The following is a 12,241-nucleotide window of genomic DNA, read 5'->3' as shown; positions in this document are numbered from 1 at the left end:
CCGCGGAGAAGCAAGAAAAACAAGAAGACCTTGGCGATGGAGCGTCTACCAAAGAGACAACCCTACATGCAAATTCTAAGCTTATTTGGTGTGATCCTGTGATGAATGTACCGCCCTATTATTGAATAAAAAGAGAGGAAGCGGAAGAGACGGCAGAGCTTTTTGGAGGCTGCTGTATTGGTCGTCTCTGATCGCTCTCCTTGCAAGTAAAAGAGCTCAACTTCTTTGTGTCATTTTTCTCTGGTTTATAAGTGTTGGAACGGCGTACAACTCTAACAACAGGTGATCATGTAAATTGCTTCCCCAAAAAACCTTGTAAAAAAAGAGTGAACATGTGTATAAATTTGCAAGCCAAAAAAAAAAAGAAAATATATACACTTTTTTTCACAAAATTTTCACTTTTAACACAAACTTGAGCTATTAGGAAATATTTTGTGAAGCCGAGCTGGTGTAGAATATGTTCTATAGAAAAACAATTCTGTTCTTGCTACGAGATCTGTAACGATTCTCCCCGGCGTCCAGCATGAGCTGGGTGCGATTAAATGGAGGACCTGCATCCGTGTTCCGGGTCTGGTCTTGTGTGGCGCAGGGCTGACCCTGCAGGGCTGACCCCGAGCCCACAAGGCATGTCAGAGGGTCTTGTTTAAGTGTATAAATGATTATGATGTAGTTTATGTTTTTCGATGTTGGGGGGGAAAGATGTGGCGCTGTGTGAACGTGCCTTTCCTCAGGCAGAGTCCTATATGTTTGTTCGTCCTGTGCTTCAATATGTTTTTTTTTTTGTTAAAACCCTTGTGCCTGGGACCTCCCCTTCTTTTGTGTCATAACATGATTGAGGTACATTTGGGGGAAATTCTGTCTCAAACCTAATTCCAATCTCCAGTACTAAGTCACCTTCAAGTCATGTTCCCATATTGGCTTCAAAGCGTCAAAAGTAGAAGCATCAGAATAGAGTAACAAAGTGGAGGTCTCAGATGTCTTGCCTTTTGAGTTTTTTCAATTTCTGACACCCCATTCTCATTTAAAACAGAATCAACAAAATGACGTATTTGAAGAAGTCCTAATGTGAAATGAATAGGTGGAGATTGTCATGGTGTGCAAAAAAAAATAAAATAATACAATTATACCAAACTGGGATTACCTGAACAAATGCTGATGGATTTTCTCATGACTTTTTCCAGGTCTGCGACCTCGCAGGAAAAACTGTCTCCTTTCTCCCAGGCTTTCTTTATGACCTCCGCGTTGCTTATAACTGTGATGCGACCATTGTCCTCCATCCGAATTTCCTCTGTCTGTGTATGTTGCCAGCTCAGCGTAGGGCTGAATCCTGTAGCCAAACACATCAGCTTTGGAGGATCTGAATCTGGCATGAGCAGGATCTCCAGGGTGGGCACAGCTGGAACGTCATTTTAATAAAATCAGTAAAGTCTTAAGCAACTCGGAGTTTCATAGACACATTTAAGAAGTGACACAAAATAAAAACTGCAGGATAAAACCATTGAGTCACAAAGTAATGGAATGGCGTTTTGAGGCCCGAAGGTCATCAACACACCATGGCTGGGTGACCTTGGACTAGAAGAACTCGACAGGCCTGCTCAATCCCATCACGCATCTTTGAGATTAGCTCGGATGGAGATTGTAAACCAGGCCTTCTCGACTAACCGAGCCTTTTCAATGGAGCTCTTTGAGTCTTGACTAGGCTTAATGTCACGATTCCTGCACCACTGCCCCGCCCCTGGATGGTGACCTGGGGGTTGGCATTTGGTATAAAAGACCGCCGGCCATTTTGTGCATCACTCACTGGTCAATGTGGTTTCATCCCATTTTCGCAGCCAAGCCTTTTCCTTATCACCTTGCCCTGATTGTGTCCTTGTCGCGAACGCCAATGCCCCGTGCCATACAGCTCCCCTGAAATACCCAGTTGTCCTATGATGTCTGCACATGTGCCGCGACAGAACCCCCATGACACTTAATCCATCAACGCATCCATAGTGTCCATCTCTGTGAATGTTCTCGGTCGTCCAGGGCTTTCTGGGCCCTCTGGAATGGACGGGCGAAACGTGGTCGAGGATCCATAACAAGCATAGTGTATATCCTTTCACTTCCACTTCACTTTAGTCCATCTCACATGATGGCGTTAAATATAAAGAAAGCGCACTTTTACTTTCAGACTTTGGACTGACTTCAAACAGCATGGCTGTGATGGGAAAATAACCCTTAATGCATACCCAGCTCACATGACTTAACACCATTAAATGTAAACAAGAAGAGGTTACCAACCAAATAAATCACTCAGGGAGTTGGATGATTTAGGTGAGCCGGAGAGATCGTCCACTTTACAGGAAAACCTGCCATCAGACCTTGGCTTGAGGGGCACGATAAACTTCACGCTGGTCATGGGCAGATCTTTAGAAGGTGGTAGACTGAGATACTGTGGTTGTTGAAGATCTCTTTCATTGACCTGTAAAGTCACTGAGATTTCACTGGCTGTGGGCGAGAGGTTTGTGATCATGCACTCCAGAACAAGATTTTCCTTCTGCATTGAGTCGCTGAGATATCTCCTGATGTTTACCGGGCCCAGTTCAGGAGCTGTACAACACAGAGTGAACAAATTAACTTCAGTCTGTCAAAGTTCATCTTCAGATTGTCCATTATCCCTTGATGGATTCGACCTGCTCACCGTTCATGCTGCTCGTCTGTTCAGCATTATTAAATGGGTGGACAACTTTGCACGTGACTGTCTTTACACGTTTCCAATAATCTCTGGTGAGAGTCAAATTGCTGATGGTCCTGCTGACTGATGGGTCATTCAAAGTGACATGTGGTTCTTTTATTTCCCCATCAACATCCCACATAACTTTCACATCGTATGGCGCGAAGGCCACACATGTTGCTGTGGCACTTTCATAGGCCATTATGGATTTGAATTGTGGCAGCTCCAGTTCAATCCGAGGCTGAAACGTCTGTTCAGCTGGACCGTTGGATGGAGACAAAACAAAAGATCAAAGTTTTTATTTGTACTTAAACAAGGGTTAGTTGCATGGATTTACTGACAGCCATGACCATCCTGATTAATTACTCCAATGTGGAATTTCTTACTTTAAACATGCATCATTACACAGTAGGCGAAATTTATGATATTTAAACATACTCAAAGTATGTTTGGCAGCCACATTGGCAACGTCCACATAAAGTTATTTTAATGGAAAACGAGTAGGTGCACTTCTATGTGAATGGTAGAGAGTCTTAATAATACGTTTAGTAGCCACCGGGACATATTATTATGATCATAATTAGTATTATCATATTATAATTATTACTAGCTTAAACAAAGAATTATAAGTCAATTGAATGGGTTCAAGGGTCATGAAGGAAGTGAAACTCCCATAAAGAGCAGACCAGGGTTCACTGAGCTGGCTCAACAGATGGTGGAAGGATTAGGCAACCCCCATGCCAAAAAAAGCTCCCGAAAGCCACCGGAGCAGAAGTGAAAACCATCAGATGTCTCAGTTACAAGGGGGTGGCGATATACACATCCTGGCACCTGGACTGAAAAACTGTCCACTTTTACCACAATTTGCACTGGTGCCGTTTCTCTTCCTTCCATGCGTTCATGAAAGCAACCTCTTTAAATGGCTAAGTTCTGGTAATAAAAATTTTATAAAGACAACCTGCTTCATTTTGAAATGCTCATAACAAAAAAAGAAAATTCAACAGAATTTTTTTATTATGAATATATTATGGCACAACCATGACTCATAAAGAAGTGCAACATCTATACATGAACATTTTTGCTTACCTTCACGTGCATAAGTCACCTTTTTTGACAGATATCCAGATTCATGCTGGAACTCACAACTGATTGTTCCAAAATCTGCCGTCTTGTCCACATTGATTTGGATGTGGCTGATGGCAGTGGTGAGGCTTCCATTGACTTCATAATGACAGACAGAGCTCTTCTCTATTTCAACACCCCCCTTTGTCCATTTAAACGAATGCTTTGCCGGGGAAAATTCTCTTGCAACACAGGCAAAGGTAGCAGTCTTGTTGAATTGAATCTCATCTGGCAACGGCGTCATTAGATACAAGGATGGGGGCTTAATGGTTACCTCTGAAAAAAAGGTTAGAGATACGTGTGTGCAGCAGCTGAAGAGACCGAACAAATACCAGAATTAATAGTTAATAGAATTAATTATGATAAGTGACTTCTAATGGGCTCATATCATATATTATCAACAGATAATATTAATCAATCTTAATTTTAGTCCATTTAGGAATACCAAATAGTTATTTTAAATAATTTCACCAGAATCTGTGATGTTTTAAAACTAAACTTATTTGCCAAATAAAGAGAGAACAACGATGGAGACTTACATTCTTTGAACCTTTATTGCATTTTATAAAACAAATTGACACAGAAATATTTACAATGACAGAATGGAGAATATCCAGTGTGAAATATGAGTATTTGTTAGGAATAACAATGATGTACATGGGAAGTAAATGATCAGTTTGATTCTTCAAATCGACCCTCATTTCACCTGAAACCAGAAACATTGTGTTACTGCACAAGGATGTTTTTGCGAGTCAGAAGAATTTTGCTTGCATCCACATATGGGTTACCTTGATGACAGTGGCTCCAACACTGTATAAGAGTGTGATGAGGAAGAGGAAGAGGAAGGTGATTGCCGTGCTTCCTGCGTTATCCTCTGCTCCTTCGTTTTCGTCATATATATAAAAGAAACACCCTGCGTGAGCAAAAGGCCGATCAGTTACATTTTACATCTAGCAACACACAATACCATAAAGACCCTTCATGTATCTTATACATTTAATATCTGTTGATTATTTCTCAAATCCAGCTAGATATGTTCTACGTAACATATTTCTAGTGGAATGTTTGACTGTAAATCTTGAATGTTTCCCATCACAACCCTGGTGGCCTCCTGCTACTAGTGGCCACTGCCGAGCGTCATGGAACTGGGCTGCTGCGCTATTTCTCAAACCATTTGTTGACTCTTTGTTCACCCCTTTTTCCTTTCCAGCCTTTTTTTTTTTTTTATTAATTCTGCCACTTTTTTTTGCTTTTTATTTCAGCCCCTTTTTTATCAACCCTTTGCCACCAATAGAGGGAACCAGCCTTGGCTTAGTGCTGTGCTGATCCTACATGGATGTGGGGTAAGTATTCGTTTAAAAACAACTGATGCTGGTTTCTAAGGCGCATGTAGGAGTCTGCACTACGTGCATTTGTGTATTTAAAGGGAACCCCGACATCCCTGAGATGTTTTTGGCTTTGGCCTTCTGTGAGCTACGTTGAAGTGAATGTGTCTTGGCTTGCTTTACTGAACAGAAGTGACCTCAACTGAATGCCACGTGCCAAAGGAGGGACGGATTATTGTCCTTCACCGGGACCAACGCTTTAGCAGACAACGACTCACACACGCAGACACACAGCGCTCGGCAGACACTGAAACCGCTTAACATCTGCTCCAGATACCGAAACCATCGGCTCTTTCGTAATTTCACATCTGTGGCCCAATTTAAAACGAACAACTAAAGCGTGAATTGTTAGAATGTAAACTACAAAACATTATGACAGGACAACATTTACACAATGCACAAAACGTATGAGGAATGATTGTTTTTTTTAATTCTTTTGGCAATTTGATAGTTCAAAGCATGAAAACACAAGCAACGCAGTGAGACATGTTAGCACAATTATGCACAAGTGTCAGTCCAAGATGAACACAAAAAACACACATTAGCAGCACGTCACGACATCGAGACGTTAAACGCAGGTTTGGGGCATGTTCAAGCTGAGGCTGACAAAGCTGGGTTTCTGGGAGACGTTGTCAATGGAACGGGTCATCGTTGTGACCGTGGCCTTGCTGCTCTCGTGGTACACGACACAGCTGAACACCACATCGTCAGCTTCCCACAAATGTCGTTTGAAGGTGAGCTGGCTGTAGGTGGAGAAGCGATCTTCTCCAGTCTTGTACGGCGTGGCAGTGCTCCGCAGGTAGTCATCATCGTTCACTACTTTGTCATTAGCAAGCCAAGACACAAACAGCTGCTTAGGGCTGAAATCTTTAACGTAGCATGTCAGGGTCACAGTGTCACTGTATATCTGTTCGGGCGGTGGCAGCAGGTATATTGTGGGCTTATGGCAGTTCTTCTCTCCTAAAAGCGCAAGAGCACGGTTAATGGTTGTCTGCAAGTGGTCAACAGTGAGTACAAGAATTGAAATCATCATCTAGACCAATTTGTGTAGCATAACTATGAACCATAAGGATCCTTAGAAGGATCTTTTTACTTCCATGTGTGGAAGTGTTCCCACTTCCCAGGAAGTTCCCACTATCTTTCTGTGGTCGTCTACAATGGGTAAGACCTGAAGAAACACTGAGGGAACTAGTTTCCCGCCCAGCAGTAAGTGTGGTGCTGGTTTGCTGGGATCAGGACGTTTGATGGTTGTTGCACATGTGACGTATTGACAGGTGTGGGTTTAAATAATCCAGAATTAAAAAGTAATCTGATTACTGATAGTTAGTCTTTCTTTTTTCATCTTTTTTATGAATACTCTGTGTTCACTTTTTCATTGGTGAACAGGCCCATACACACAACCCATAGAGTTGCACTTGTGACTGGACACCAATGGTCTGAATTGATGAAAAAGAAAGATGCTGAAACATCCCTGTAGGATGTTGCATGCTGCATCTTTAGGCATGTAAGTTATGTCCTGTAGTGTTTCATGCCATTTGTTACTGAATACTACTGACTGTGTGTGACAAAGATTGCTGGATTGTTAAAGGTTTAAAAGCACAAAGTGAAACATATTTGTCTTACCAAGATCATAATTGTAGAAGGTGACATCTTTTTTTCCGGTTGGAAAGCTGTCATGTTTAACAGAACATGTGTAGTCTGACCAGTTGCGCCACTCCGAGTATTTGATCTTGGCCCTTTCGATGTAATATCCGCCATTGCTTTCATTTTTGGAAACAAGAGTTTTGCCCCCAGCCATCAGCTCAGCTTGAATGACACCTTTAATGTTCCCAGAGATGTTGCACGTAATATAACCGGACTTGTTCACCAGAAGGTCTTCTTCAGATGGCGGAATGATCCTAATTGCCACTGGGTCCTGCCTACAGTCTGCACACAGCAAAAAAAACAATCACAATTAAGATTGTCCAAGATTGATAAAATAATTAAAACACAATTACAGAAGCCAATCTTACCCGAGTCAAGGAGTTCGACTTCTTTGATCTGCTGTCCATGTTGTCCAAGGTCAAACACACATTTCACTTTGGTGTTTGAAACCCACTCACTGGCCGGAATTCTGAAGAAGCTGGTGGCGGTGTGATTGTTTTCGTCGTGACTGGCGTAGCTGTAGGTCTCTGGCTTATCGACGTCATTTAGCTGCCATTTAAAGGTGTGCGTAGCAGGAGAAAATTCGCTGGCTAAGCAGGCAAAGGTAGCTGTCCCATTGATGTTAATCTCATCTTGGGAGGGTGTCATTACGTACAGAGATGGCAGCTGCACGCGCACCTCTGAAAAAGAAACACAGACAGGCAGGGGCTTGCTGAGTGGACCGGGGCAGACGGCAGGCGGGTTCACCGTGGGAGCCACGTTCGCTTGGAACCTGGCGCTCAGTGTGAATGGACCGGGGCGTCCTGATCACTGGTCTTTGCCAGTGATCACAGCTCAGAAGCACACACACACACAAAAAAAACCCGACACAAGTACAGCAACCTGGCAACAAATTCATGCAAAATCAGGATTTCCCCCACACACACGTCCTCAACCAGCATATAGTGTCGAGACTTACTTTATTAAGTGCAATTAGTGCAATACATAAGTGCAATTAGTGCAATACATACAAAACCGCTCTGTTTGTTGATGCATGAGAATTCTAAGAGGCTTGCAGGGGAGACATTTTCCAGCCAGTGGTGACAGAGACCAGCAGAACTGAGCGCAGTAGAATGTGTAAAGCGGTGACTGGGGACGTTTGTCACCCACATCCATCCTAGTTAAGATATCGCTCGCTGCGAGACCTTAAAATGGAGGAAGAGTAGCATGCAGCTGCTGTTTTATATGTCGTTGGCTAAACTGAGATTCGGTGAACGTATTTTATAAAGTTCCACAAACTTTATGTTCTGTTTAGGACTAAATTACCTAAAGTACCGAAAAGTACTTACTGACCAACCAAACGAATACATAAATAAAGAAATAGTTGTAACGAGAGCACCTAAGCAATCACGTTCATTATTGTTATTATGATTATTATTAATATTAAAAACAGTAATAGGATAGCCATTGATATGGTTATGCTATTCATTAATATTCATATAAGCTAATCATTTTTATATTTATTTGTATTTTAAACAACATAAATTAATTAAAAATATTAAAAATATTATATTGTATTAATAAATGCGTTTCATCACTTTGTAATATTTAAATGAGTCAGCGGTTAAAGAACTTTAGAATATGAAAGTGCTGAAACTCACCCTTCTTTTCAAGAGTCGCCTGTTTCTCTCCGGATGGATGTTCCGCCAAGCAAATGAAAGATTTCTTGTCTTCCCAGTCCTTCTCTGGGACGCGAAGTTGACTGACTCTGCTGTAAGTTCCGTCTTTCTGGATGGCAGGGTACTGGATGAAGTCAGTCATCTGGGCTCCTGCATGGTTCTTCCATTTAAACGTGACCGATTCTGCAGGACTGAAGCCGTGGGCCAAACATGCGACTGTGTAGAAACCACCAGAAGCAGCTCCACATCCAAACATGGGAAAGATGGACTGCGGGGGGGACGGGGATGCTGAGAAAAGAGGAGACTCCAATCAGAAACCCATATGAACATTTCACTCCGACAAAACTAAACTCGATTAATCATCGATTAATCGGCACCATTAGATCTCAGCATTTTAAAGAAGAAAAACTGTCAGAAAACAGTTGTTACAGTCACACAAACCAAACAAACAAACATGACATGCTTCTTTTCGGATTCAAATTGAAATTAAGTTTAATTGAACTTGAAATAATAATGATAATAATACACTTGTGCAATACTTCTTTTCACTTACACTACGTTTTAGTGCAATAGGTAACTAAATTATGTGCCAGAGCTAATTACTATTCTATTCTATTTTATTTTACTTCTATTTATTGTTATTATTCGTTGTATTTTAAATTTTTTAAAAAAATTTAACTTTTCTTCCTTCCCGTTAGATTAATTAATCTGATTAATATGAGCAACTGTATAACCAAGAGCAATTTCCCTCTGGGATTAATAAAGTTCTCTGAATCTTGAATCGTGAAAATAAAGATGCTCTTTTCAGAATCAACGGGATAAAAAAAAAAAACCTTAACATACATTCTCAAATATTTATTGTCATATTTAAGAAAATTGTGCAGGAAAATAAAATTCATAATCTGCCCCACCAACAAATATTGCTTGTGAGGATATTAGTGCTATTTTACACGTACGAGCACCCAATTAAACCCAACCATATAAATGCAGTTCAACAGGTTCCCTTTTACAGGTTCTCAATTTAATTTACAATTTGAATTTTACAAGCATGTATCCTGCAAAAATTGCCTTTCTTTGTGCAATTATGTGGTCTGAGGAGACACCTCGGTTTCTCAAAAATGTCAACTTTGCAGTTATAATAATATTTTGATGAAAAAAAACTATAATTATTATAATAATGATGATTGTTATTTTGATTATTTTACAACAGAAATACAGACATTCCGCCATGAGAGATCATTTAAAAACCTGAATTATCACTAGTGTCCAATCCGGGATATAATTCCCCCAACAGATCTTTGGTTTAATTTTGAAGAGATTTTGAGTTTTTTTCTACTCACCGTTTGTCACCGTCACCATCGTCCCTTTTCCCCAGTAATCAAAAGCCCAGTTGCACAGAGATGAAAAAGCCCAAAGCCCACAGCACAAACTCCACCCTGATACACCGATGCGTTTTTCCTCATGAAAATCCCCAAAATGTTATGTACCGCGACTATTCGGAATTCCAACCCATAACGGCAGTACATGTTTTCTTACCAGAAGAAACTGTGACCATAGTTCCTTTCCCCCAGTAGTCGAACGCGTTGTCACAGTGATCAGTTTGAACCCAAGTATGGTGCTAAAACGCGATATATTAGATATATGAACTAGTCCACGCGGCATCGTTATGAAGGAAATTGAGTGAGTTCTTACCAGGCGACATAGTGACCATTATTCTATACCCCCCACTGATCAAAAGCACTGTCACGGTAATTTATATCAAGCATTGTTCAAACATATAGACACGGCACAAATTGTCATATATTTAAATTCCAATTTAACCAATAATATCTGTTTTGGAATCAGCATTTGAGAGTGAATCTTACCAGATGACACGGTGACCATCGTCCCTTTCCCCCAGTAGTCAAAAGCATCGTAGTCACAGTGACTGGTTTGAAATCAAGCATGGTGCAAGAACTCGCCTTGTGATTTTACATCAAAAGGCCAGGTTAATTTAACACTGATGCGATTTCTGATGCCATGCACCATCTTCTAAATCAGTTTACAACAAATGTAATTTCCCAGGAACCCCTGTTCTTATCCACATCTAATCCGATGGAATGGAAAGCGGGAAATCTTACCAGATGACACGGTGACCATCGTCCCTTTCCCCCAGTAGTCGAAAGCATTCCAGTAGTACACAGTGACCAGTTCCAACTTACGTATTGTGCAAAAACTTGCTTTGCGAATTTACATCAAGCGACGGTTAATTTTTTTTATTACTGATGCTGTTTCTGACTCTTTTTTACCTTCTGAGCAAGCACCTGGGCTCCATGCACCATCTTTTAAATGAGTTTACAACAAATGTAATTTCTGAGGAGCCTCTGTTCTTGTCACTTTAATCCACGTCTAATACGATGGAATGAAAAGCGGGAAATCTTACCAGATGACACGGTGACCATCGTCCCTTTCCCCCAGTAGTCGAAAGCAGCATAGTCACAGTGACCAGTTTGAAATCAAGCATGGTGCAAGAACTCGCCTTGTGATTTTTTCATCAAAATGCCAGGTTACTGATGATCACTGACGCGATTTCTGACGCCATGCACCATCTTCTAAATCAGTTTACAACAAATTTTGTTTCCCAGGAACCCCTGTTCTAGTCCGATGTAATAAAAAGCGGGAAATCTTACCAGATGACACGGTGACCATCGTCCCTTTCCCCCAGTAGTCGAACGCATACCAGTTGTACACAGTGACCAGTTCCAACTTAAGGATGGTGCAAAAACTTGCTTTGCGAATTTACATCAAGCGACGGTTCATTTTTTTTATTACTGATGCTGTTTCTGACTCTTTTTTTACCTTCTGAGCAAGCACCTGGGCTCCATGCACCATCTTTTAAATGAGTTTACAACAAATGTAATTTCCCAGGAGCCTCTGTTATTATCACTTTAATTCACATCTAATACGATGGAATGAAAAGCAGGAAATCTTACCAGATGACACGGTGACCATCGTCCCTTTTCCCCAGTAGTCGAAAGCATAACCATAACCATAGTCACAGTGATTAAAACACCGTGAGCACTGGGCAATAACAGGGATTCTGAGTGTGGCGGGAGTTTTAAATAAAATCACGATTTTAAGGTTTAACCAACAACAAAATTCTGATTTTTAAATTTCCATTCCCATTTTCATGCATAAGTTATTTAGCCATGCTGGTAATTAGTCAAGTTAGAATAAACGAAATACGTTCAGTCTTACCTGATGAAACGGTGACCCTCGTCCCTTTACCCCAGTAGTCAAAAGCACCGTCACAGTGATCCAACACGAAACGAACTCTGAGCAAAAACTCGCCTGTACAAAGTTCTACACACTTCCACCCGCGAACCCTAAACCTGCTTCTGGCCACTCTGAGACAGGATCTGAGAAGGTGCTGCTAATCTACCGCGATTCACCAAAGGCTGAAAATAAAATACATTACAGCAGATAGAACGTTCATTACTTACCAGAGGACACTGTCACCTGGGTCCCTTTCCCCCAGTAGTCAAAGTAGTAGTCACAGTGATGAGAACATCCAGTCGCTCGTCCAAATACTGGAGACACCTTGGCTTCTCCTCTTTCCAATGGGAAAAAAAATGATAATTAATGCCTTGGTACATGCCTGTACTATTAACTATAAATGTAATCAGCTGTTTTTATTTGTATGCAATTACCCGCAATGTCACGATCAACAATAAAAAAGG

At 41.1% G+C, this 12,241-nt stretch overlaps 1 protein-coding gene across 1 annotated transcript in view; it reads right to left on the bottom strand.

Annotated features, from left to right (window-relative positions):
* The window catches only part of LOC114793774 (uncharacterized), an 83,985-nt gene that overhangs the window by 3,077 nt on the left and 68,667 nt on the right, over positions 1 to 12,241 (bottom strand). Inside the window, exons 4-12 of the mRNA XM_028985901.1 lie at positions 9,863 to 9,912; positions 8,505 to 8,810; positions 7,233 to 7,544; positions 6,844 to 7,146; positions 5,795 to 6,180; positions 3,800 to 4,097; positions 2,681 to 2,971; positions 2,281 to 2,589; positions 1,142 to 1,396 (exon numbers count right to left, since the gene is read on the bottom strand). Coding sequence (XP_028841734.1) covers positions 1,142 to 1,396; positions 2,281 to 2,589; positions 2,681 to 2,971; positions 3,800 to 4,097; positions 5,795 to 6,180; positions 6,844 to 7,146; positions 7,233 to 7,544; positions 8,505 to 8,810; positions 9,863 to 9,912 — 2,510 coding nt within the window. The remainder of the gene's footprint in view (positions 1 to 1,141; positions 1,397 to 2,280; positions 2,590 to 2,680; positions 2,972 to 3,799; positions 4,098 to 5,794; positions 6,181 to 6,843; positions 7,147 to 7,232; positions 7,545 to 8,504; positions 8,811 to 9,862; positions 9,913 to 12,241) is intronic.

The sequence above is a fragment of the Denticeps clupeoides genome, chromosome 7 (genome assembly GCF_900700375.1).
Source record: "Denticeps clupeoides chromosome 7, fDenClu1.1, whole genome shotgun sequence".
Lineage (NCBI taxonomy): Eukaryota > Metazoa > Chordata > Actinopteri > Clupeiformes > Denticipitidae > Denticeps > Denticeps clupeoides.
Note: the sequence above shows the minus strand (reverse complement) of the source record. Positions and strands in the feature narration are given on the sequence as shown.